This window comes from Dermochelys coriacea, chromosome 10 (assembly GCF_009764565.3).
Source record: "Dermochelys coriacea isolate rDerCor1 chromosome 10, rDerCor1.pri.v4, whole genome shotgun sequence".
NCBI classification, from domain to species: domain Eukaryota; kingdom Metazoa; phylum Chordata; order Testudines; family Dermochelyidae; genus Dermochelys; species Dermochelys coriacea.
The window spans coordinates 49965913-49993165 of record NC_050077.1 but is presented as its reverse complement, the minus strand read 5'-3'; the positions used below and the strand labels follow the sequence as shown (position 1 = coordinate 49993165).

General features: G+C 40.3%; 2 protein-coding genes across 4 annotated transcripts in view; one reads left to right on the top strand and one right to left on the bottom strand.

Annotated features, from left to right (window-relative positions):
- SCAPER (S-phase cyclin A associated protein in the ER) overlaps positions 1-2700 on the bottom strand; it is a 363891-nt gene extending 361191 nt beyond the window's left edge. The window contains 1 exon segment of the mRNA XM_043494057.1: positions 2520-2700. Within this exon segment, the coding sequence (XP_043349992.1) occupies positions 2520-2575 (56 nt within the window). The 5' untranslated portion in view covers positions 2576-2700.
- On the top strand, positions 1868-26805 carry RCN2 (reticulocalbin 2). Of its 3 annotated transcripts, none has more exons than XM_043494059.1 (8): positions 1868-1951; positions 8285-8593; positions 8913-9018; positions 11028-11224; positions 17804-17917; positions 20077-20173; positions 21661-21803; positions 25959-26805. In XM_043494059.1, exons 1-8 carry the CDS (start codon positions 1883-1885, stop codon positions 26109-26111), a joined length of 1188 nt encoding a protein of 395 aa, XP_043349994.1. In that variant the 5' UTR covers positions 1868-1882; the 3' UTR covers positions 26112-26805. The 3 variants fall into 3 exon arrangements, with proteins under 3 accessions (XP_043349994.1, XP_043349993.1, XP_038276203.1); XM_043494058.1 differs by having other exon boundaries at positions 8243-8593; XM_038420275.2 differs by lacking the exon at positions 1868-1951 and having other exon boundaries at positions 8168-8558.
- Positions 26806-27253: the final 448 nt, after the last annotated feature.

Sequence of the window (27253 nt, the reverse complement as noted above, 5' to 3'; positions counted from 1 at the left end):
TACAATACTGTGTCGCTTTAAATTTTGGTTTCAGAGTAGCAGCCGTGTTAGTCTGTATTCGCAAAAAGAAAAGGAGTACTTGTGGCACCTTAGAGACTAACAAATTTATTAGAGCATAAGCTTTCGTGAGCTACAGCTCACTTCATCGGATGCATTTTAAATTTTGGCAATCACTTAAGCACAAGAGACCCTGATATCAAGAACCTATAGCAGCAGTTTCCAATCACTGCCATGTACATCAGTATCTATTATGCCTTACTGCCCATTTCATAGAATCATAGAACTGGAAGGGACCTTGAGAGGTCATCTAGTCCAGTCCCCTGCACTCAAGGCAGGACTAAGTATTACTAGACCTTTCCTGACAGGTGTTTGTCCAACCTGCTCTTAAAAATCCCCGATGATGGAGATTCCACAACCTCCCTAGGCAATTTATTCCAGTGCTTAACCACCCTGAAAGTTAGGAAGTTTTTCCTAATGTCCAACCTAAACCGTCCTTGCTGCAATTTAAGCCCATTGCTTCTTGTCCTATCGTCAGAGGTTAAGAAGAACAATTTTTCTCCCTCTTCCTTGTAACAACCTTTTATATACTTGAAAATTGTTATCACGTCCCCTCTCAGTCTTCTCTTCTCCAGACTAAACAAACTCACATTTTTCAATCTTCCCTCATAGGTCATGTTTTCTAGACCTTTAATCATTTTTATTGCTCTTCTCTGAACTCTCTCCAATTTGTCCACACCCTTCCTGAAATGTGGCGACCAGAACTGGACAGAATACTCCAGTTGAGGCCTAATCAGCGCAGAATAGAGCGGAAGAATTACTTCTCATGTCTTGCTTATAATACTCCTGCTAATACATCCTAGAATGATGTTTGCTTTTTTTTTTTTTTTTTTGCAAGTGTTACACTGTTGACTAATATTTAGCTTGTGATCTAGTATGAATCCCAGATCCCTTTCTGCAGTACTCCTTCCTAGGCAGTCATTTCCCATTTTGTATGTGTGCAACTGATTGTTCCTTCCTAAATAGAGTACTTTGCATTTGTCCTTATTGAATTCATCCTATTTACTTCAGACCATTTCTCCAGTTTGTCCAGATCATTTTGAATTTTAATCCTATCCTCCAAAGCACTTGCAACCCCTCCCAGCTTGGTATCGATCAAAAACTTCATAAGCTTACTCTCTATGCCATTATCTAAATCATTGATGAAGATACAACTACAGAAATTCTGTTCAATAACTCTTCTTGCTGTCCTCACCTGTTAAAAAGTGACAGTATCAATTTAGAACCTAATCAGTTAAAGTTTTAAGTAGTTTCCAATAATACTCTTGCTCAAGTCCCTCCTGCCAGTTTTTGAGATTTTACAATCAAATTCTCCTTTCTCCCTCATCTGTGTATAGGTCTTTCACAAAAAACAAAAAGACGAGACATAAGCAGAAACCGGGAAAATGAATATACATAAAATGCTATCAAATACATAAAGGAATCTTCCTCCCCTCTCTTTCAGGTATAATAATCTCAGGTGTACCTTGCAACTCTAGTAAGAAAAAAACCAAAAGTATTTATTTTAAATTTACTGCACCCCTTTAACTATAAGCCTCAGCTAGTAGCGGTATGCCAGAACTGGTGTGCACTGAACAGCCACAGAGTTTAGGCTGATCACAAGCCTGGGACTTGGATCAATCGTAAATTACAGCAGCTGTTCTACAGATGTTCTTGGAGGGTTAGACTGAATTCCCACATGATCCTGTAAGAGTTCAGGGTGGCGCCAGACTGGAGCCTCCAGTCCTGCCTAACACCGCTAAAGTCTTCTGGTCGATAACTGGGCTCCAACTGCCCTCTGAACAAGACTAATCACGTTCACCTGACACTGGTGGTAGATATTTAGATGCTGTTTGCGCAAGTGAGTAAATTATTTTTTCCGAAGCCCAAACAACCGAGCGAAGTTCACTTCACGGTAAGTGCTAAGCAAAGGGGTCCCAAGCACAGAGCAGAGCTCTCTCTCCTCCGCACTCAGGAGCCCCCCAACACAGCCCAACCTCCAGCCACCCGAGGGACCGCTGCGCGGGAGCGGGGCTTTGGGGAGGGTCCCTGGTAGAGGAAAAAGAACAGGAGGACTTGTGGCACCTTAGAGACTAACAAATTTATTTGAGCATAAGCTTTCGTGAGCTACAGCTCGCTTCATCGGATGCATGCAGTGGAAAAAACTGGTAAAGGAGTTTATAAAGCGGGCCCGCTTTCGGGAAAAGCCTCCCTGTGTACAGGGGCCCCACAGCAACCTATGCGCGGCAGCCCCACGCACCCTCCCAGCAGCAGAGCCAGGTGTCAGGCTGTCAGCGACCCCTTGTCTGTCGGACCCCCCAGGAGGCCCATCCCCCGCGCCCCGCCCGCCTTGATGGAGAGGGGCAGCCGGCTCCGGCAGAGGAACGGGGCCGCCCAGCCGCCATCTTGTTGTCCCCCCCCCCGGCTTAGCAAATCGCCCCTCCCCTTTACTCCGCGGAGCGCAATAAGCGACCCACACTTACACTCTCCTCTTTGCTGCGTTGTCCCGCCTGCGCGCGTCCCGCCGAACTGATGTCATCTCATCCCGCCAGTGGCCGGTGCAGTGTCAGGAACGGCCTCCCGTCGCCGCTTGTCGGAACATGCCGGAGCCGCCTGCGCGTGCTCAGTACGAGCCGGCGAAGGCGCTGCCCTACGTCTGCCCGTAGTTCGTTGCTACCAGTACCAGCTAGGAGGGCGGGGGTGGGGGCAGATGGTTAGGGTTTGTGCAGGAGACAAAAGGAATCCAAAGCAAGGGAGGAGCAGATAGGCAGCACGGGGGATAGGATGCAGGAGATGCGGTTAAGAAAGGACAAATGGACTCTGATGGAAGAAGAAAAGGAGGACTTGTGGCACCTTAGAGACTAACAAATTTATTAGAGCATAAGCTTTCGTGAGCTACAGCTCACTTCATCGGATGAGTGGCAGAGGGGGAGGAACCCTGGCATAGAGAGGGGCAGGGTAGATAAAAGGTACCACAAATGGGTTGATCTGCTGTCATTGCCAGAATGGAGTGCGGGTTGTAGACGGACTTGTGTGGTACATCTTAGCCCTTCCTCCCTTCAACGCACACACTATAGCCCAATGCCTAGATAATAATAATACCTAGCTCTTAAATAGTGCTTTTCATCTGCAGATTTCAAAGCAATAGACAAAGGAACTAAGCATTGCCATCCCCGTTTTCTGGATGGGGAAACTGAGGCACGGGGAGGGGACATGACTTGCAGCTCTCCTCGGTCAGAAATGATATATTGCGTACACAGGATTTTTAGGCCTCGGGTGTAATCTCGCACTTATAGGAGTGACAGAATCTTCCACTTTCCCCATCCCTGAGGAAACTGAAGGCAGGGAAAAAAACAGTGAAATGTATTTGTATTAATTCATGCATAATAATAATAAGGTTTATTATCACTAGGTACAATGTAGTTGTCTGAGAGTGTCACACAGCACCAGTGTGGTAGTATGGGGACACAAAAGAGTGACAATAAAATACTGTTTTAAATGCACTCTCCATATCCCATGGCCACCTGTGTCCCCCATGTTGCCACAATTGACAACAGCCATGTCTGTATGCTCCCATTCTGCCATGCCTGAGCACAGCCATGTCTATTTGCCTTTCCTATTGCAATGCCTGAGCATGGCGATGTCTGTCCACTCCCGCATTGCCATGCCTGAGCACAGCCATGACCTACATCTGTATGCTCTCTCTGCCCTTGCCCTTAACTATCATGTCTGCATTCCCTGTGTCATGTGTACTCCTTGTACACAGTAGGTTGCAAGGCTGCCAGCTACTAGCAGGTCAGGCTTCTGTACCGGATTTGGACTGACTACAGAACTTCCATCAGGGAGATACTAAGAGATGTATTCTCTTTCAGACACTTTAATGCATTGCCAGGTACAGCTGTTACCAGCTCAAGTAAACTATGTCACACACGATCCCACCTTGTGGTTCAACATTATAATATGGTTTTACCATTCCATCATGCCACTCAGCCATGCCTTCTTATAGCCACATCTGTTCATTGCCCCCTTACACACCTTTGCACAGCCATGCTACCATGTCCCCAGCATAGTGATGTCTGAGCGTTCCTCCCCTCCCCGCCACACCTAAGCATAGTTATGTCTTTACACTACACCATTGTCATGCCTGACATGCCACATCTGCATGCTTCCCTCCGCCATGCCTCAGTTCAGTCGTAGCTGGTGTGTTATCACTATTGCCACACGTGTGTGTGGCCACATATGTGCACTGTCCCCAATATCCTATAACTGAAAACAACTATGTTTCTGGGTTCTTCCTCATCCCCTCTGCCACACCCCAAAATGGCTGTGTTTTGTATGCTGCCACATCTCAGTTCATCTGCCTCTGTACACTCCTCCCTAGTATCTTGCCTGAGCATGTGATACCAAATACTACTATTCTGATTTGATATATAGTACCAGTATCTGATATCAAATCAGAATGGTGGTAGTGTATAATCATAGAATCATAGAATCATAGAATAGAATCATAGAATATCAGGGTTGGAAGGGACCCCAGAAGGTCATCTAGTCCAACCCCCTGCTCAAAGCAGGACCAAGTCCCAGTTAAATCATCCCAGCTAGGGCTTTGTCAAGCCTGACCTTAAAAACCTCTAAGGAAGGAGATTCTACCACCTCCCTAGGTAACGCATTCCAGTGTTTCACCACCCTCTTAGTGAAAAAGTTTTTCCTAATATCCAATCTAAACCTCCCCCATTGCAACTTGAGACCATTACTCCTCGTTCTGTCATCTGCTACCATTGAGAACAGTCTAGAGCCATCCTCTTTGAAACCCCCTTTCAGGTAGTTGAAAGCAGCTATCAAATCCCCCCTCATTCTTCTCTTCTCCAGACTAAACAATCCCAGCTCCCTCAGCCTCTCCTCATAAGTCATGTGCTCTAGACCCCTAATCATTTTCGTTGCCCTTCGTTGTACTCTTTCCAATTTATCCACATCCTTCCTGTAGTGTGGGGCCCAAAACTGGACACAGTACTCCAGATGAGGCCTCACCAGTGTCGAATAGAGGGGAACGATCACGTCCCTCGATCTGCTCGCTATGCCCCTACTTATACAACCCAAAATGCCATTGGCCTTCTTGGCAACAAGGGCACACTGCTGACTCATATCCAGCTTCTCGTCCACTGTCACCCCTAGGTCCTTTTCCGCAGAACTGCTGCCGAGCCATTCGGTCCCTAGTCTGTAGCGGTGCATTGGATTCTTCCATCCTAAGTGCAGGACCCTGCATTTATCCTTATTGAACCTCATTAGATTTCTTTTGGCCCAATCCTCCAATTTGTCTAGGTCCTTCTGTATCCTATCCCTCCCCTCCAGCGTATCTACCACTCCTCCCAGTTTAGTATCATCCGCAAATCAGTTCATCCAGGTGTAAATGGCTATACTAAGTGTAAAGCAGCAGAAAATCACATCTGTAGTGTCTTAAATTTCAAAAACACTCTTGAATCCTTCGTAATGAAGGGTGTTATAAATTATTTATTATTGGCGTCATTTAGAACAACACTCAGAACGCAATGTAAATGATACTCAGTAAATTATTACTATCTTGAAATCCATATACTTCATATTTGAACAGTATAAGACTATGCTCTTTATAATTATCACAGAATTGTTGCTCAATTTACATTATTCTGACAGTGAAATAATACAAAATTATATGCATAATAGAAAGTAACAGAAAATCAAGGTACATTAATTGTTAGCTGAAAAGCAGCAAAATTAAAATTTAGAAATGTCAATGTTCTAGTAAAAAAAACAGAACAGACAATGTTACCTGTTTGAGATTATTGTTAAGCATTCCTTTGGCTTCGTTGCTGGGAATCTGCTGTCATGCTAACAATTAAATAGAAACAGATTCAGGTTTGCAAAGCACTCAGAGAACAAAAGAAACTATAGATTAAGCACAGTTATTAGAAAGTGAGGCAAAAAAAATCCAACACAGTCAAAAATCTGTTTGGAACACAACTTCCTAAAAAGAATTTATTTGCAATTAAAAGAGCAACTCCAAATAATGAAACCATAAGGTGGGGAAAATATGTCATTATTGTAGTCCTAACTGATGGCATTGATGAAGAAACGGTAAAATCAAAGGTTTCAGAGTAGCAGCTGTGTTAGTCTGTATTCGCAAAAAGAAAAGGAGTACTTGTGGCACCTTAGAGACTAACAAATTTATTAGAGCATAAGCTTTCGTGAGCTACAGCTCACTTCATCGGATGCATTTGCTGTAGCTCACGAAAGCTTATGCTCTAATAAATTTGTTAGTCTCTAAGGTGCCACAAGTACTCCTTTTCTCTTTGGTAAAATCAAAGATTATTCAGATCAGAAATCTTACCTGCAGTGAACTGGTAGGTTCTGATATGAATATTAAAATGATTATCAGGCAAACTAAGCAGTAAAAATTTAGAGATCTTTATGAAGGACCGGTCCCTTATAGATTCTATAAGGGCACAGGTGTTTGATCAGAAAATTCCACTAATACAGAGGGAAAGAACTTTTTTTTTCCTGTAGTACCATTTCTAATTCTAAAATGATCAAGATTATGGAAGAGTCTTGACCCCAGCAGAATGACTTTAAATGTTATTGTAGAACTAATTAAGAATGTTGAGAAACACTTTGACACAGGCAAATTTTTAAGAGAAGAATATGATCTCCTATGTTTTCCCTCTTGGGAAGTGTTATTGATGAACTGTACTTTTTTGCCTAATATATATACATATAACATGTTTGTGTTCTGTTTGTTTTATTACCCTTGTAATCATATTTCCTCCTTTTCCTATCTTTGGTCATCTCCATGCATGACCACATTGCAAATAAGCTTGCATGTAACACATCTGCACTGAATTAATGTTATCTGGGAAATCTGTTATAATAGTTGTGGACCATGAAATGTATGTGGTGCACCTGACAGCTCTTAAAACATACTGCAAAGATGCTTTGGTTTGTTGCTGTTGGGTGTTAGCAGCGGGTACAGCTCAATTAGTCTGAACACAGTTTTGCTGAAAGTGCAAAGACAAATTATGGTCAGCACCAGTACAGAAACTGACCAAGTTTTAATTTGTTTTCTGAAACAGTGAGGAACAGTTACAGGACTTATCCTTTTCTTTGAACCATAGAATTGTAAGGCTGGAAGGAACCTTAAGAGACTGGACTAAGTAAACCTTCTGGGGTTCTCATAATAAAATTTTTGGTGGCCTCAAAGTGTGGCCACCAACTCTTGCTGGTGGCCGTTATGACAAATTTTCTTAAAATACTTAATTAACTTTAATTAAGGGAAAACAAATAAATATGTGCATCTATATGTCCAAATCATTATAATTTATTTATATAGGGTTTTATTGCAGACTCAATAATAAAAATGACGTACAGTTCTCTATTCTTTACTGGACCTAAACAGAATAGAAACACAAATAAGGTGCTTTGCACATCCTTGTATTTTGTTGTTGTTGTTGCTTTTGGTTGCCTTTTTTTTTAAAGACTTGCTAGCTAGTAAGTCTGCTGCTGCGAAAATTGATATTTGTACATTTGTTAATATCACTCTTCATAGCAGACTTACTAACTAGCTGGGAGGCTGTGAAAAATGATATTAACAACCATACAAATATCAATATTCACGGCAGATTTACTCAGCCCTGGCAAGCCAGGGCACAAATTAAGCCCTGGATAGGCAGGTGGGTAGGGAGACAGTGGGGGCCAAGGGCGATGGGCAAGATGGATGAGGGGGACTGGGGAGGGAGTGGGGGCCAGGGGCAATGCGGGGAGAGGAAGGGGCGGTGAGCCCAGGGTCCAGGAGATCATTTTATTTTTTCCCTTTTAAATGGTATAGTAACTTAAAGAGCTCTGGTGGGAAGGAGGATGTTGAATGGCAATGACATGGGCCTAACCCAGGAGAGTCAGGACTCTTGGGTTCAGTTCCAGGCTGAGCGTGGGCTAGTGGCTAGAACAGGGGCCTGGGCATCAGGACTCCTGGGTCCTCTCTTCCCAGCTCGGCATGGGAGTAGGGGCTTGTGCTTAGAGAGTTGTGACTCGGGCAGGACCGTTCCTGGCTGCACTCCAAAGACTCCCTCAGCGTAGGTGGGGGAGGCGGAACCCAAGTCGCTCTGAACCAGGCGGGACTTGGGGTCGCTGGGCCGCGTTACAGCCCGGCGCCGTTCACAGCCCCTCTCTCCCTGCCGAGGCTGCTCGCAGCCGGTGCGGGGCGCTGTCTCCGGCTCTGCAGCCGCGCCTCCGTAGAGCGAGCCGCCAAGCGGGTGGCCCCCTCCAGCCTTCCAGTCCCAGCCTGTCGAGCCAGCCAGGGCGGACGGCAGCAGCGCCGCCGCCAGATGTGCTCCCCCTTCGGCGGAGGCGCGGGCGCGATGCGGCCCCCGCCGCTGCTGTGGCTGGGCCTGGTGCTCGGGGTGCTGGGCGCGGCGTGCGGGGGACCCAGCGACCAGCACTACGTGGACGGCGACCACCGGGCCGACTACGACCGGGAGGCGCTGCTCGGAGGCCAGGTGAGCGGCCCGGGAGCCCCCTCAGACCCGCACTGGTGAGCGCGGAGCTTCCTGCCCGTCTTGAAGCGTAGGAGACAGTCCCCAGCCAGCGGGCGCCGCGGCAGCCCGTCTCCTAGCGCGGGAGGCTCTGAACGCTACTGAAAGAGGACACCCACCCCGTTGAGAGGTGTCCCCCCCTCTTTTTTTTTAATGAATGCAGATTGTTGTGTGATTTATTTTGTGTGTGTGTGTGGGGGGGGGGGGTGAAGAGATTTTAATCTGCCCCTCTGCTCAGAAGTGGCAGGGCTGTATCAGACTTTTGTGTGTTAGTTCTGTTGTTTTTGTTTTGTTTTGTTTTTCCCTCTCCTTCCAAAGGACGGAGCAGAGGAATACGCTCAACTGAGTCCAGAAGAACAGCAAAAGAGACTGAAGGCCATCATAAAGAAAATTGACTTGGACGCCGATGGATTCCTTACTGATGGTAGGGGCTGCACACGGATTTTGTGTCACTGGAAAAAACTCACATACATAGTTGGTAGGGGTGAGAAAATAGTGCAGTGTGATACTTAAAAATCTAGTAGTGTAGCTGTGTCTTTCTTGGTCTGCAGACACTGTTGTGTGTCTCTGTTGCTGCTCATAGCTTTGTGACGCTATTGCAGAGAGATAGTAGTAACAAGTGAGTGGTCAAATTCACTGCTACTCTCCTGTGGCTAAGCGTTAAAGTTGACATGTTGATTTCACTCTGCTACTCTGGAAAGCTATAGGAAGCAGGAATGACAAGCAGTGGAGCTGTTAACAGGAGAGGAAGACTCAAAATGTGGAGATGGAGGGACAGGTAGCAGAGATACAATCAAAAAATTCTGGTGTGAGAGAGTCTCACTTTCAGTTGCCAGAAGGGGGAAGCTGCATGTATATCAAACATATACTGGCTAGAGTGTGATATGAAAGACGGTGTCTTCACTGTTGGGATTCTCCCCTCTTCTTTTCTATCTGCCACCATTGGTAAGGTCAGTTCTTTAGTTACCAGGTGTCTAAACTTGTCAGTTCCTACAACATGTCTCCCTTGAACCTGTGCAGTATTCTTGTATTACTGTATCTACTGTTAAAATTTATATCTTAAAGTTGAAGTTCTGGATTGGAAAGTAACTGTCTTGTATGTATCCAGAATCCTATCTGATTCTTTCAGGGCAAAGATAACATGTTTCTGTTTTTTACTCTTGTTACTCCTTCATGGTAAACACAGCTAAGAGAGAGAGAGTTAGAATCCATTCCTTCTTAAGTTTCTTCTACAGCAGCAGTTCTCAACAAGGGTCCCGGGGGTCCCTGGGGTCCGCCAAGCAGGGCTGGCATTAGACTCATCCACACAGGGCTGATGCCTGGGACCCTGAGCCCTGCCACACAGGGCTGAAGCTAAAGGCTGAGCAACTTAACTTCACAGGGCCCCCTCTAAGTTGTATTAGTTCTGTATTGCTAAAAGGAATAAAGTAACACAAACTTATTTTAGCATAAGAGACTGCTGTGAAACAGTGGGAGTGCAGATCATTTGAATAAAAAGGTGCCATTCAGAATACACTTGTCACTTTTCAGAATTGCACTGGAATTTAATGGCTTTGACTAGAGATTCTTTTTCTAATAATAGGAAGGGTATGTGTGCGTAAATGCGCACGCATGCGTTTTGGGGTTTTTAATTTATTGAAATTATGATCTTGGGAAATATTCATTTTAATTGTGTGGTTAAGACATCTAAGTATAAGAGGGAGAACTTGCCAATTGGCTACATCTTGGTGTGGGTTTTTGTTAATTGCTATATTACCTTGAAAAACAAAGCTTAATGTCTACTCCAAAATTTATAAGGCCTAGTTGGGGCTCATTTTAAGTGGAAATCCTTTAGTAGTATTTCCTTTTGGATAATTAACTTTAGGAGATATTGATCGATTTATATAGCTGTATGTATTGTACTTATTTATAATTTGTGCTTGTCACACTTTTCAGAATGCAAAAATCTGGTATATTGAATACTTTTTAAAACGGTTGAATTTTGTTTTGCAGAAAGTTGTCTTTACACAGTATGCCTTTTGTACCCACAGATTTTTGGTTAAACTATACTGTTCCTCATTTATTTTCTAGCCCTGTAAACAATTTGAAATAGGCATCATGATGGTAATCGGTTTCATGCTACTAATAGTATTAATGGAGAAAGTACTGCTACATTGGAATAACATAGGATTTTAGCTCTGGTTGGTTCTCTCTTGGCTGACATGAAAGACAGGAATATCCTATAGAAAGTGGATTTTTGTGGCACAACTGAAGCCCCATTTACGTGATTGCATGTGATTATTTCAACAAGTAAAATTTTCCACTGCTTGAATGTGAAGAGATCTTGTTTATGCTGTTTAGGAATGTAGAAAATGCAACATTTACTGTAATTGCTTTTTCAATTAAAAAAAGGTTAAAATAAAGATTTCATTGCATTATGTGGCATTTCCACAGATGAACTAAGTTCATGGATCCAGCAATCTTTTAAGCATTATGTTACACAAGAGGCTAAACAACAGTTTGGTGAATATGATAAAGATGGTGATGGATTAGTATCTTGGGAGGAGTACAACATTCAAATGTATGATCGTCTAATTGACTTTGATGAAAATACTGTCCTGGACGATCAAGAAGAAGAATCATTTCGACAGGTAAGATACTCCAGCACCAGCTTTCACAAAGCAGAGGTAAATGGCAGCGGTGTTGGATTCTTTAGTCATTTTATTCTGTTACATCGTTAAACACAGTCAGAGCTGGCAAACAGACTGAACATTTTCTGCTGCCTGGACTAGCTGAATAGTGAAAAGGTAATAAAATATTGACGTTCCTGCCAACAAAATGAATGACACAACAAGCCACATTTGAGAATTGAGTAGGGTACTAATATATTGGTAATGGAATCCTAGAAGCCACACCTCAGTTGATGCCTCGCTTGGCAATGTAGAGTGGAAATATACTGGATCAGACCAGTGACCCATCTAATCGCTATCCTGTCTTTGATGGTGGCCAGTACCAGCTGCTTCAGAGGAAGGTACAAGATACCTGTAGAAGCAACTATGGAATAATCTGCTCATAGGAATAGTTTCTTCCTAGCCCCCATTAATTAGAGTTTAGGGCATAAGCCAAAGTATGAGTTCATATCCCTTCCTGATGTTATGAGAATACTGTTCACTTCAGTGTACCTCCTGGCCCAGTGAGCTAAAGGGGAAAAATACAAAATATTGTCAAAGGGAACCTTGTCCAGGGCCCAGATATTATGGTGATGGGTGCTATAAAAATGAATAATCCAGTTTATAAAATCATAGATACATGTGTGTGTTTTATTTGTAAACTGTTTCAAGAGATAACAGCAGTGGAACTGAATGTCACAAGATAAACGCTACATTATGTCTCCCCTTTGTTTTGCTATTTCTATAGAAATTTGTCAAAGTTGCTGACCTTGTCCCGAAGCAAGATCTATAACAAGGTGCTTACTTCTGTTCTACCCAATAAAATGACTAAATCTGTTGCATTGTTAATTTATTCAGCAGAGAATTGCTCATTATTGCTCCAGTCCAGTAAAGTACTTAAGCAGATGCTTAAATGCTTTCCTGAGTAGGGCCTATACTACCTATTGCTTTGGTGCATTCTGATATAGAGAGTGTAGATCTGTTGTACCCTTCAGCCAATTCATATCACCATAAATTCGCTAAACTGCTGTAAACAATGTTGGGACTCCGTTGTATAGAAAGGCTGCTGACGCTGTTGACTGCAAAGTGTTAATTAGACTTGCTCCCAGCAAGGTTAGATAGCATGGTGTTTAAAAGTGGTAACAGCCAAAGCCCTGTCTACACTACATTTCTCATTGTGGCTGGGAAATCTGAAAAATTCCCTAGTGTGAACAATCCTTTAGATTACAAGACCTTTCCGGGCCACAGCTTTATCCATTTCTCCCCACATCTGCTCTTCCAAGTCTAACCTGTACGTCTGCCCTCTCTCATTTCCCACATTTGGTTTATATTTTGCTGCATCATCAGCCTTGGAAAATGTCTGCTCCCCACCCTGACCTTCATAGATTCCCTCTCCCTTTTAAATACAACTCAAAATCTTTCTACAAGCAATACACTTTTAACTGGTCCCCCAAAGTTTTGACCACTGTTTCATTTCTGTACAATACTAATTATGTACTGTACTCATCTGTTCTTTATTTGTATTGTAGTAGCACTTAGAGATCAACCAAGAATGTGGCCCCATTGTGCTAGGCTCTGTGCAAACAGAATAATAGACAACAGACAAATGGTTTGGGAAAGAGAGGTAACATGGGAACAGAGTGATGGTTTGCAAATGTCATGTTATCCGTGATATGTTTTTCTTTTTGGAGGGGGCTTGGTGTGGTGTGATGTGAGGGTGGTTTTTTTTTTGTTTTTTGTTTTTTTCCCCCTTCAAGTAGAGTTGTTTGTTAAGAGGCGATTAGCTAAATGGAAAGACAAAGGCAGGGGGAGAGGGGATATTGAAAGGCAGTAGGGAAGAGTGAAGAGGGAGGTGGAGGTGGAAGATTGGGATGGGGGAGCAAGAGGTGTTAGAGCAAACAGCCAATAAGCATTAGAGAGGGAGTGTCCAAAATCAGAAGGTAGTCTAATGATTAGTGCCTGACATCATGCTGCAGTTGCCTTTGTATTTGTTGTCCTCTGAGGGCAGGCAACACTTGCGGATGTAGAGCGCTTTGAGTTAAGCCAGCCTTTGTAGAGTGCAGTAGGGAAATCGCTGCAATCTGTCCACACCGACAGCTACAAGCGCACTGGCGTGGCCACATTAGCAGCTCTTGCAATAGCCACAGAGAGCAGTGCATTGTGGTAGCTATCCCAGCGTGCAAGTGGCTGCAACATGCTTTTCAAATGGGATGGGGTGTGACAGGTAGTGCGTTGTGTGTACGTGGGAAGAGAGAGTGGGTTGGGGGGGGGCTGAGAGCATGTCAGCATGCTGTCTTGTAAGTTCAGACAGCAGCAGACATCCCCGTCCTCCCCTCCAGTATTCCGTAGTAATGGTTGCTTTGTCTCGGCACCGATAAGCAGTTGGCTGTCAGAAAGGGAGCTTTCAAATAGCATATCTGCATTCCTGCAGTGATTCCAAAACAATGAGAAGAGTGGCCACTTGACTTAAAGGGATTATGGGACGTTTCCGGAGGCTGATCAGAACACAGTAATGCAACACCTCGTTCACACTGACACCCAGGCGTTTCAGCCAAGGTGCAACAAACGTTAATCTTCTTGCCCAGGTGGAGCACCAGGAGCGCTCTAGCCATGGAGTCAGAGCACTCTACGTGCCTTGCCAGTGTGGACGGGTAGTGAGCTAGGGCACCCAAGGCTGCTTTAATGCGCTCTAACTTGCAAGTATAGCCAAGCTCTGAGTCTTGGGCTGGCTCTACTTAGGAGTTTCTCTCTTCCCCAAATCCCCATGCCTCATGCTTGATGCTCCAGAAGGGGTGATTCTGGTTCCGGGGTGTGTTAGCAAGGAAGGAAGGAATCCTATCCTGGACTCAGCTCCCTCTTTCCCATCTGCAAGGTGTTGCTTTACTCGCTGTAGCTGTTTCTCTTAAGTTTAACTTACTGATGCTTCCATTGTCCTAACTGCTATGCATTGTGAAATAATTAGAAGATTGACGCTTTTCTACAGTTTAGTTCTAATATCATACCTTCATGAAAAATCTGATTCCTGATTTACTGTCCGCTGTACACCTGCAGCTATGATCTTGTCATATCTCGTAAACTGGGTTGGGCTAGTTGGATAAGAATTTTCCAGAGATAACCCTAGGCATTTGAAGGTATTGTCTTTGGATGAGAGAGAGGCTCCCATCTTTTGAGGTAATTAAATATCCTGTGGTAGCATTTGTGAGGTTGTTAGCCCTGGGTGTTTTAATAAATTCCAGTTCTGATATCTGATATTTTGTTTTACCTAAGTTTCCTCAGACTTGTTCCTTAATCCTTTTCCTAACCAGTATATTATTTCCAGCACTAATGAACTTGCTCAGTATTTACTTCAGAGATGGTTGAATTTAGGTAACTGGTAAATTGTAAATTTATATGATTATATTCATACTAGACTCCTCTGTCTAACCACAGAATCCGTTACATAGTGTTCCGTATATTCTCAAATTTGTGTGAAGTAGATTTTTAAATTGTGATAATTTGTACCTATGTATTAGATTCAATGAATAATTGTTCTGTTTAATTAATTCTGCACTTGAGATTATTTTCTCCATGACAAGATGTCTTTCCTCAAACGCGCAATGATAAGTTATCAGTGCTATCTACTTGCCTAAATTCTTTATATCTGAAATACTGTTGGCTGGTTTGCTTTTTAAGATAGGGGGAAAACCCCCAAATTTTTATGTCCGTTTTCTCCAGATATTTCATTACCTCTGGCATTCAAAAGGTATTTGTTCAGCATTCTGAAACTTAGTCAGCAACTTGGTCATGTTATTTCTGTAGTACTCTAGCTGGTCAGACCTAGGCTTGGCAGTATTTGATTTTTAACCAATAGATGTTGGTAAAGGTCGATTTTTTTTTTTAGCTGACAATTAAATTGAGAAAAAACCAAACCCCAGTCATCAGTAACAGTCCACAAATCATAACTTTTCCAATGACACCTCACATGACTTATCTTGCATAAAATATATAATTATGCTATAATTATATCCTGATAATATCACTATGAAGAATATGGGGTGCAGTGTCAGAGACCCTCCCAGCAAGGTCTGTCAGGAGGAGAAAGAGGACAAGCCCCTAGCTGTAGGGGAAGCCACCCTTCTGCTGAATGGCTCTGTCCCCATGCAGCAGGGGACTTGTCCTCCCTTGTAGCCCAAGCCACAGGTCTCTGCTCTTCTTCAGTAAGACCTTAACCTGCCCAGCATTTTGCATCCTCAGAGATTGGGATCAGCATTGTCCTGTCCTATCCCATCCCATCCCCACCCCACCCCTTAATTTCCAGTAACTGCAAAAATAAAAATCTTTATCTGTATAAAAACAAATCTTAATAACAAAAATCAATATTGTTGAAATTAGAAAAAAATACTCAAGTTCCGTTAAGCCTAGTGATATCACATGTGCAAGTATAAGATTTGTTTTTAATTAATAACTTCTCTGAAATATTTCCTTCATGTACCAATAGCAGAGGAGAGAGTGAAAAAGATATATTAAGAATCACCCATAGGAAAGTCTTGGCTTCCATTCAAGCTGCTTATTTATAAACACATACAACAAAATTGTTTGTTCCCAAAACAGCAGTATATGAGTGCGTAAGTTCGTCTTGGGAAAGGAGGTGTCGGAGCCACTATCTTTTAATTTAAAAATCATGAGTGCATGGGGTGCTGACAGAAGCCAGCCAAGTCCAAAGTAGATCTTCTTAGACCATGACTCTTATGCACTGAAGAAGTGAACAAACTCAGAATAACTTTGCAGGTCACTTAACCACATAGCTACACTGCATTCTAAATAAATTAAGAAGAATTATATTGAATGGAACTGTCAACCAGATTATAGACCATTAGTGGCAGATATAACAGCGCATATATATATATATATATATATATATATATATATATATATATATATTGTATGACACTTTGAGGGAGATAAAGCTTTATCATACCCCACTCTAATATTTTGTTTGTATCTTGGTTTCCCACTAGTTTCCCCCCACACACACACTTTTCCCATGCAACTGCAATATGTCAATGTAATTGTTTTAAATGTTTACTGTGATTTGGGCAGTTGTCCTATTTCTCCACTCAGAATTTTATTTTTTTATGGAGTCACTTTTTTATTTAATAGCTAATTCTAAAGAAAGTAAAATATCAGTCTAGTAAAGGGTGGCAGTCTTGTTTTCCACTCCTCAAAATAGATTTTCTAAGTGTACTGTCTCATGTAATCAGTACTCGGAATTGTTTTAATATTTTAACCCATAGCTAAGATCAACATTTCATTGGTTAAAATAACTATATGTTGCAGAAATAATTATATAGGATTTTAAATCTTCTGTATTATCGTCTTTTCTTACTTTGCTATGAATGTCATGCCTTGTTGCTCTGGGTTAGCCTAACTTCATTTAGAGATGTGCCAGCAAGTGAGGGATATAAGCAAGGAATTAATTTCTCTTCCTCTTTAGTAAGCATGATTATATTTAATGTATTTGTGACCTCTTAGCTTGCTGATGTAGGATTACTTATCCCTATATACTGTGACTATTAATCTGAAATGGATAAAAATTAATTCATTGCACCTGTTTAATAACACCTTTCATCCTGGGATCAAAAAACACTTTACAAGCATTGATTAACCCTCAAACACACTTGAGTGGATCAGTTATAAACACACTGGGCTTTTCCTTATTATACTTTCCTCTCTTAAAACAAACAAACAAACAAACAAACCGGAATTGGCTTATGAGACTGTTTACTATTAAATGCAAAAACAAACCAACCACAAAGTCAGGAAATATGAAAGGTTCCCATACTAACCTACCTGCACATACTGCATATTAAAATTATTTTTTTAAAAGTGTACACTAATCACACAACAGATGGGAGAATTCACTCTTTCCATTTGAATTATGTGCAGAAGCACTATACCTGATTCTTCCTTGCATTAAAGAATCCATATACCCCTCTGACAGATAAGGGTTCTTTACACTTATACCTTCTTTAAGACTCCTTTACATTGCCAGAGCAGTGTGAAGAGGCCTTGGTGTAAATGAGAATCAGGTGCATAGGGTGAAAAGTTTTAAAGGGAAAGTTCTGACATTGTAATGGTTACCATAATTATTGTACTACCCTCAGTAGTTTGGGGCTCAATTTATGCAGCTAGCCATGATCTGGATTAGTGCTTGTGGTTGGATTGGTGAATTTTGGAGGAGTAATGTGTGTGAAGAATACACCTGCTGCTTGGTCTGGTCACGCTACCTCTCTTTCATTTGAGGTCTGGGCCAGGAACCTGTTTTAAAGATCTTCACTTGGAGTCTAAGAGTGGCAGGTTTCCATATGCACACTTCTTGTAATAAATTACCTTAACGAAGAGCACTGCTCTTCTACCTCGGCATGAGCTATGTTAGTGTAGACATAACAGGTTCTGTTATACCCATATGTGAAACAAAGTAATACTGTGTTTTCTAGCTGTAAACCAGTTACTGTAGATGTCCATTGTTCTGCTTCATTAAGTGATCTAATCAGGTCTATTTTCTGAAAACTTTTTTTTAAGCTTCATTTAAAGGACAAGAAGCGGTTTGAAAAAGCCAATAGAGATGAAGTTCCTGGTCTGAATCTGAATGAATTTATTGCTTTTGAGCATCCCGAAGAAGCTGAGTATATGATGGTAAGACTTAGGGAAAACATTTGTTCTAAAGATTAATGTGGATCGAGGCTGCACCTTTTAATGGTTGTCTTTAGCCCAACGAACCTTGGGAAAACTTGCTTCTGAACAACTACTATTCCTTTCTCTTGAAGAACATACATATATGATGTGCAAATGGCTTAGTCCTCAGTCTTGGGATTCAGGAGTCTACCCAGTAGAGTAGTGGAGGTGCTTTAAATTGTCATACAAGACTTGGGTTTAGATGATTCTCCCCTTAGGTTGGGAATAGTGCTGTAGAGTGTTCTGTTTATGATGGGGGAGTCAGGTCTAACTTGGAAAAGAGTCCCCATCAGAAAGATGTAGATCATCTTAAGAAGAAGCCTTTGGCATGGGAAAAAATTAAGTGAAGGGAAGGAATACTCAGCCCTCTAAAAGGGATGCAGAAAGTCACTTTTCTGACTACAGATAAACTTTCAGGTTTGATGCTAGCTGAGATGAGAGGGCATAAATTACTGTGTTGTTTTTTAAAATGAGTCTGCATGCAAATGTAGCAGAAACTGTTTCAGCTTGCATTGTTGTATGCACCAGCCAGGCTGGGAAAAATTGTTCGGTCACTTGTCAAAAGATATGCTCAGTCCAATTCAATAGAGTTGTCCCAATTTTATTTTGTAGCCACTAAGAGTCTTAAAATTAAGCCATATTTATTTATGCACTATATATATTTATTGTGGAGTTTAATTATTTGCATTTGTTCATCAATTTTATGACTATCATCACTAACACTAGCAGACTGTAGGTGAACATAGCATCTGGGATAGAACCAGAGAATCAAAATAAGCTAGTACAGGTCCGTACTAGTATCAGCTTCTCTGGAAAGTTCTAAGAGTTCTAAACGTAGATGAGCAAGTAGTACGTTAATTTCATTCACTTGAATTGACTGGGTTTGGATGACTGGCCTGAGTGAGAATGTGAGATTTCCTAGTCTGGTAAAACAGTTTTAGATTAGAAGTGAATTCTTAGTTTCAAGATGAAGGATGCATTTCAGCTGCTTATGTACATTTGATGCTTTTGTTTAAAAAGTTATTTAAATTCTTTAAGTTAATTTTGATCTACTTTTAAAGAGATCTTGTCAAGTTGAATTCTTATCAGTTTTAAGGAGTTTAAAGGTTTCAGCTACCACACTAGCCCCTGTATCTCCATGCTAACTTTTGTGCTTTCACAATCATATTTTCCTATTTTTAAAAAATATTTTCCTTTCTCTTAGTGCTGTATGAAAGATTCATACAAACGGTAAAACTGGCTATGCACACATAACAGTGAAACACTTTCTTTTGAGAGGATTTTGAATAAAATGAAAAATTCTAATCTTTCAGTTGTAGTAATTTTAAGTAGTTATAAAGATAGATGAAACATTTTCACTCACAAGTATGATTTTTAAATGCGTGCATCTTTATAATCTGAGGTCTATAATTTTTTTTTTTAATCTAAATATGCTGGGGGTTTTGTTTTGGTACTTTCTTGCCAAGAAATTGAAAAGAAATAGCTTCTTTCCTCTATAGAACCTGTAATATTTAGTTCTTTGCTGCTGCAGAGCCAGCCAGCAGAGGGAGCACAAAGCAAACCTGGCATTAGTTTGTGTGACATGACTGCTGATATTGGTGAACAAACTAGGCATGGTAAAACTAGACAAGCAGGCACATTGTCTTTAACTCCATTGGAAAATGTAGTGTCAAAGGCAGATAATTTTTAAAAAGTTTCGCTAATAATTTTACTATCAAAAGGTATTTACCAAATTGGAAGCAATAGAGAAAAGTGATCCATTTTGTTCAAATAGGTGGCTGTGCCCCTTTTAAATTTATATTTCATATACATATTTATTGTCTTGAATTCAATTCAAGGATTCCAAATCCAAGCATCCCTTTCGGATTTGATTTCAGTAAAATGTGACATTGAAAGTCAAATGAATATGCAGTGTGGACTTATTTCCCTCCAGGACTGGACTTGTGACTGTTTAACTGTTGCACTATTCTACACTGAAAGAGAAATTTGTTTGAAACCAATAAGTGTTTAGAATATGGGATGCATTCTTTTAGTCCTATAGAACGATGTATTGCTGTTTTTCTTAATGTTAAGTTTTTACCAACTAATGTTTCTGTCACATATACATATGCACACAAAAGGAATTTGTCATTCAGGAGGCTTTAGAAGAACATGATAAAAATGATGATGGACTTGTGAGCCTGGAAGAGTTCCTTGGTGACTACAGAAGAGATCCAAGTAAGTAAAATGCGGGGGTGGGGGCGTAATGAACAGAAGCTTCTTTGTGTCTTCTAAGGTGTGGCTGTTATGTTTTTTAAACTCCTAACCAAAGAACATTCCCCAAGCTCCTGGGTGCAGAGGAAGAGGCTTATGCTCTTTAGGTGCACAGGGGCTAGTGAATCCAGTCAATCAGCTAGGAATCCTTCTCTCCCCTCCCATCCCTTGCTACACCCCTTTCCCAAGCCCCTGAGGAAAGAGGAGGGGGTGTGCTTGGAATCCTTAAAGGGGCTTCCTTTCCTTGTAGTCGGAGACAAAGCCTCTCCACCTCTGAAGTTATAGGGTGAGGGAGGCATTTCTGATGCTTTCCCACTACAACAGGGAGGAGAAAAACACTTTTAAAACAAACAAACAAACAACAAAAAACATGGTTATAAAACCACAAATTGTCAGGGGTGACGCCGAAGCAGCTATTAGTACCGGGAATTTTTTTTTTTTTAATGGCTAGTTTTCAAGCAAAACTTTAAACTCTGCCAAAATGATTGATATAAAGTAGGTAGGCAATCCGTTGACCATTTCATAATTATAGCCTGCCCCACCTGAAGAGTCCATTTCTGCAGCATCCTGTTATGATGCAAGTTTGACTTCAACAGCAGGGGCCGCTGAGCTCAAACAAGAACCTGTTTGCATACAGACATCCTTTTTAATGAGGAAAAAGGAAAGAGACCTCACCCATGCCTTATATACAGTGGAAACGTATCTATTTCTGAATTGATTATTTTTTCAGTCTTCAGTATGATGTCAGCTACTTTTGATGATGTTTCATAAGGTGTCAGCTAATGGTTCACTATAAAATTTGTTACGAGGAAAAAATTGTCTAAAAAATGGTTACTCTTTAAAATAAATTTATTGAAGAGGAAGAGAAATGTGTAAAGTAATTGACACTGTCTAAATTAAGCATTTCTGAAATAGATTTGTGTATTTGGCAATCTATTTCAGTTAGATTAAGCAGTGTTACAATTTTAAGTAAAACACTTTTTTGTTTCAAAGTGTGATGATTGAGTTGATTGTATCCTTCATTACATTTCTCTACTTTAATTTTAAGGTTGCAACCTTAAAGTTCCATTACTGTAAGCTTTGTTTTTAATTCTGTTTACATCTACAAATGCTCCCCAGGATACGCAAGACCCGACTTACGCAAATTCGCCCTTACGGAAAAAGTTCCATAAGCCAGAAATACGAGTTTTGAGTCTCGGAAATTTTTGTGTAATGTATGGGTATACATTTCCAAGTTACGCAAGGCTTTCCTGAACAGAACAACTGCATAAGTCAGGGAGCGTCCATATTGGAAACAGTTTCGTTGATTTAATTCAATGACAATGATCTGTAATGCTTGCTGTAATGACATTGCTTAATCTTAAACCTAGTCAATTTTTGCGATAGAAAAGAGGTGAAAACAATCTCAAAGATATTGAATGGTCTTAAATTTTGAAAAATACTTTATTTAGCTGCAAATGAAGATCCAGAATGGATACTTGTCGAGAAGGATCGATTTGTGAATGATTATGACAAGGATAATGATGGAAAACTCAACCCTCAAGAACTGCTGACTTGGGTAGTACCTAATAATCAGGGTATTGCACAAGAGGAGGTATGAGGTTTGAGTTCATGGCTTTTGTTTAGACTTAATGAAACTTCTTGAAAATATTATGCTACTGTGTAAAATGACCAATTATATGCCACGTTAATTTAGTCTGTTGTACAAAAAAAAGTCTACTTTACATCTTACTAACCAAAGAGCATCTAATAATGCTTTTCATAAAGTTCTTATAAAATTATGACTTTCACCTTAACAAAGAATGACAATTGTTACAAAAATGTTGCATAGTGCGGCAGTTGGAATTCCTATGGACTATATGAATGCTGGTCAGAATATAAAATTAATACAGTGGGATTTCTCAAAGGTAAATAGTCAGTCTGAATTGATGGAAGATACAGTATTTTTAGCAAAACCAAGATAAATTTTTCCAAAGTACTAGATGGATAACATGAATCAATTAAATATTAATACAGAAGCCATAACATGCATTCTTCTGATAGAACTTGTTACCCTTTATCTAGCCAAATAAGTTGCTACCATTTGTTTCTTGGGTAATAGAAACCTATGTACATAAAACCAAAACAGAACCTAAGTATACCGTAATCCAAGTTTAAAATAATAAATCAGTTGAATTAGGCGTAATGTGCTATAAGGAGTTTAAATGGATTTTTCGTCTAGCCGTTTTTCCTTCCTCTGATTTTTTTTTTTTCCTGCAGACAATTGAAGCACTTAATATCCCAAAACCAAATTGTTTGTTTTGGTAAACAGTCCTCACTCTCCCTTTTCTCCCCAATAACTTTATATTGATTGGTTTCAGAGTAGCAGCCGTGTTAGTCTGTATTCGCAAAAAGAAAAGCAGTACTTGTGGCACCTTAGAGACTAACAAATTTATTAAAGCATAAGCTTTCGTGAGCTACAGCTCACTTCATCGGATGCATTTGGTGGAAAAAACAGAGGAGAGATTTATATACACACACAGAGAACATGAAACAATGAGTTTATCATACACACTGTAAGGAGAGTGATCACTTAAGATAAGCCATCACCAGCAGCACTGGGGGGAAAGGAGGAAAACCTTTCATGGTGACAAGCAAGGTAGGCTAATTCCAGCAGTTAACAAGAATATCAGACTCCAAGGAGAGACTGCTGAATTGGAATTAATTTGCAAACTGGATACAATTAATTTAGGCTTGAATAGAGACTGGGAATAGATGAGTCATTACACAAAGTAAAACTATTTCCCCATGTTATTTCTCCCCCCCACCCCACCCCCCACTGTTCCTCTGATATTCTTGTTAACTGCTGGAATTAGCCTACCTTGCTTGTCACCATGAAAGGTTTTCCTCCTTCCCCCCCCCCCCCCCCCCCCCCCCCCGCTGCTGGTGATGGCTTATCTTAAGTGATCACTCTCCTTACAGTGTGTATGATAAACCCATTGTTTCATGTTCTCTGTGTGTGTATATAAATCTCTCCTCTGTTTTTTCCACCAAATGCATCCGATGAAGTGAGCTGTAGCTCACGAAAGCTTATGCTTTAATAAATTTGTTAGTCTCTAAGGTGCCACAAGTACTGCTTTTCTTTTTTATATTGATTGTTCAACTGTTCCTTCTTTTGACTGCATCAGATCATTTGACATTTCAGATTGGAGGGAAGAAGTGTTTTCCCCCCTTCACATTTAGATCCTCTTTTGTTCTTGCCTCCGAGACAGACAGCATGTTCTGTGTCAGAAAGTGTAGCACCTTCTCTGTGTTGGAAAGCATGGTTACTGAAGCCACCTCTTACCATCTTTTGTTGTATTGTCACCAGAAAAAAAACTTGGCGAGAAGCCCAGTATTGGCTCTCAATATGTCGGGCCTTTTTTGAGGTTAAGTTGCAAAATTATTTGAAATAACATTTTTTCAAAGATAAAAGTCCAATCAGTCTTTGCCAGTAGGAACCCCAATATCCTGATATTTCTTGCCCAAATCTGATTTTTTTTCAGGCTGCTCCATTCTTTCTTCAAGGATCATATTATTCTTGCTGAATAACTGGCTTTATCTCTCTTTCTGTGTAGTTTCTTTAAATCCTGGGTGGTCTTGTAACTTTTCAGTAATTCTTTGCTTATCCAGTTGATTATTTCTTTTTAAGCTGACGACTTAATTTTCCAGGCTCCATCCTGACAAGGATTTCAGTAAATTTTTTGTACCATGGTACCTGCCTTCTTTTCCAGTACCAAGGGCTCATTTAGAGCCTTCAGGCTAGAGAGACGGTGACACTGAATGAGTCATTGGATGCAGTTTGAAAGTTGTTTTGCAAGTTGCAGTTTGATATTTGCAAGTGACTTCTTGTTGCTTGACCACTAGATTACCAAAATCCCACACATTCATTCCCTTTAGACTAACAGTCCAGTCTTTTGCTTTTGTAGAATGCTACTCTTGGTCCCTGCATTATCATTAATTTTTTTAAGTATTTTTGGCTGACTTTACTATTTCTCTTTCTCAAATCCTTTGTGATTATGCATTTAAGATAGTAGCTACATAACCCCAAAAAACAGTTTGTCGGTTGAGACAAACCAATAAAACCCGGGATAGTATGCCTTTCTCCTTAATTTACCAATGTGTGTAGATATTGTAAGACCTGCAGCTTGAAAACCATCTAATATTTTTAAACCTTTGCTCTAGTACCTACCCATCAAGAATAGATACTACATTTCCAAGAAGTGAAAGGAGGAGAGAAGACTGCTGTGCTAGGTTATAAATTTTTGTCTTTGAGACGCATAATGTAACTTGTTTTGCTTTTAAACAGAACTCAATTGTTTTGAGTGAGACTTGCTTAAAACCCATAGCAAGCTATGCCTCTTCAACTTTTTTTGTCTTACTGCTGAATTTACTTGCTTTTGTACTATTTAAGTGAATGAGGTTTAAGATTGTGAACTGTCTGCAAACTATCTACTGTACTTGCTGAGCACATGGTTGTTTGGTTTTTGTTTTGTTTGTCTTTAACATGGCTATCTCAGACATTTCTGAAAATCAAGATTTTTGCTTTGGCCTTGTGGTTCGGGGGGGGGGGGGGAGTGACCTTATCCAAGGGTGAAGCTCTTGTGTGTACACATCACTTGGATAGATACAGCTTCATGAACTGTTATTTCCCCACTTCCAAGATTGAAGGTAAAAGTATTTTCTTTTAGAAGGCAAGTGTTCTATGTCTTTAATGGGAAAGCGCCTGTGTAATGGTTGAATCTCTTTGTATATTTTGAAATTCAAAGGTTTTTTTTTTAAACTGATCATAAATATATAAAGAATATTCAGCTGCAGCTCTGTACCTCAGATATTTTAAACTAGCCATCTTCAAATACTGGAGAAATATTTGACTCAGATTTTTAACTTTCTTATCCAAACCATAAACTAGGTCAGAATTAAAGAAGAAAATATGCAAGTGTGACCAGCAAATTAGGGATGTCCAGAGCTGAAAACAGTAGTATCTACAGCTTGACCTAAAGAGCCAGGCTCTGTAGCTGAGAGTTGTAATAGCTGTGCATCCTGTATGGATCAGGCACAGAGGTGGACATTTGACATATGCTGACCAGTGGATTATATACTTCCTCTGCAAGTTCATTACAAGCATCACAGGAGTTCAAATCCTGGATGAGGCCCCACTTATGTGATGGTGGCCATTTTAATCAACACACTGAGGACCTCCAGAGGTAAAAGTAAAATTGCTTATAGACTGAGCTGAAGCACTGTGGTTGGGAGATGAAACAGACTTGTTCCCTGGTTCTGGCAAAAAGGTGAATGTGTAACACACATTGACCAGGGGAATAAACAAGAAACTTGCTCTTCCAGTAAGATTCTTCATTGTCTTTTGCTGCTTGTGGAGATTTGTTTTAATACTATCTTCTTCTGCTTGATCCTGTTTGATATTGGTAAATTGCTGTAGAATTGAGTGAGGCTAGACATTCAGCATTATCACTTTGCTACAAGACAGAAGAACTGTGAGAAAACAAACCCATATTCTAAATGTGCAGTTTCGACTATTGAGGGGGAAATGACAGTGCCTTAAACATACAAAGGGAGTTGATCTTTGGTTCAAAGGTGACAGACATTTTGTGTTACAACAGTCCCTTTTAAAATAATGGCAGGAATTGGAGAAATCAGTGCTAAAAGCATATTCATAAATGTAAGCATCAACTTACTGGACAAAACACATTGTGTTCCATTTATTTTAAAGGCTCTTCATCTGATTGAAGAAATGGATTTGAATGATGATAAAAAGCTCTCTGCAGCAGAGATTCTTGAGAACCAGGATTTGTTCCTTACAAGTGAAGCAACAGATTATGGCAGGCAGCTCCATGATGAACGTTTCTACCATCAAGAACTTTAGTTTACTCATTTGTGATCTTGCTGCCTCTGGAGTTTTTCTTTAGGGTACACAAATTTATAAGCTGCATTGTAAGTTTTACTTTGTGTGATTATAATATATTAGTGTTTGTGTAAGTGTTTTGCATTCTAAATTTAATTACTTAAGTACTTTTGCAAGTTTTCATAGACCTTTTCAGCCTTCAGAACTAATCTGAAATATTTTAGTATTCCTTGAATTGCAGCATTAGCATTTTTGTCATCTGAAAAAGTAAAAACATTCTTAAATAATCTATATGTTTAGTACTGTATTGTGAAATGAGTTGTACTACCATACTTGAAGAGTCTGATTCTGAAAAAAGGCAAGATGTGTGAGATAAGCAAAAATTACTAATCATTTATTTAGGTGGTTAATGTTTTTCAGAAGTTTTGGGGGTGAGGGGGGCGGAAGGAGCAATGTTTAAGTTCACTATTAAAGAGGTTTTATTTAATACCCTTGGAGGAACAGTCAAAAGGATTAATACCTCAATTGTTCAAGAGGTTTCTGCTTATTTTTAAATGATTTCTATAGCAGGTTAATTGTATGATATAAAACCTTATATTTTTGCATCTGTACAGATAGTAATTATTTTTAATGTATAATTCTACATCATTAGAGGTACATGTCGTATTTCAGTGTCAGAACCCTTTGTTTGTCAGATTAAAACAGTTAAATGCTCCATCTTTCTATATGTCTTTTCTAAATTTATTCCTAATCTCTGATCACCTAAAGCAACTACTGTAGTCTATTTATTAAGGGATAAGAGAGGTGCCCCATCTAATGAGACATTAACTTTTATCCATTTACAGTATTGCCAATGAAAACTGTGGTATTCCTATATCTGTTGTACATCAAGTGATACTCTGTTCTTTTTTCTATGCCAATTAAGAAAAATGTGATATAGTAAACATAATAGGAGGAATAAGGGGTTATCTTCAACATAGTGGAATTCCACCCATGAAATCAAGTAGCATCCTCAGCCATTATATACTGAATGTCATTTGAACTTCACAGAAGATTCAAGAAGTGCCATGCATTTGACATTTTTCTGAACAAAACCTGGAATTATGGAATGGGACAATGTTCTTTATAAAAATGGAATGTTGGGCTAAAATAAACTGGAAAGA

Coding starts and splice junctions, on each gene's coding strand:
- RCN2 (XM_043494058.1), top strand. CDS start 1,883: ATGCTGTTTGCGCAAGTGAGTAAATTATTTTTTCCGAAGCCCAAACAA. Junction 8,594..8,912: donor GCCCCCTCAGACCCGCACTG/GTGAGCGCGGAG, acceptor CTCCTTCCAAAG/GACGGAGCAGAGGAATACGC. Junction 11,225..17,803: donor AAGAAGAATCATTTCGACAG/GTAAGATACTCC, acceptor CTTTTTTTTAAG/CTTCATTTAAAGGACAAGAA.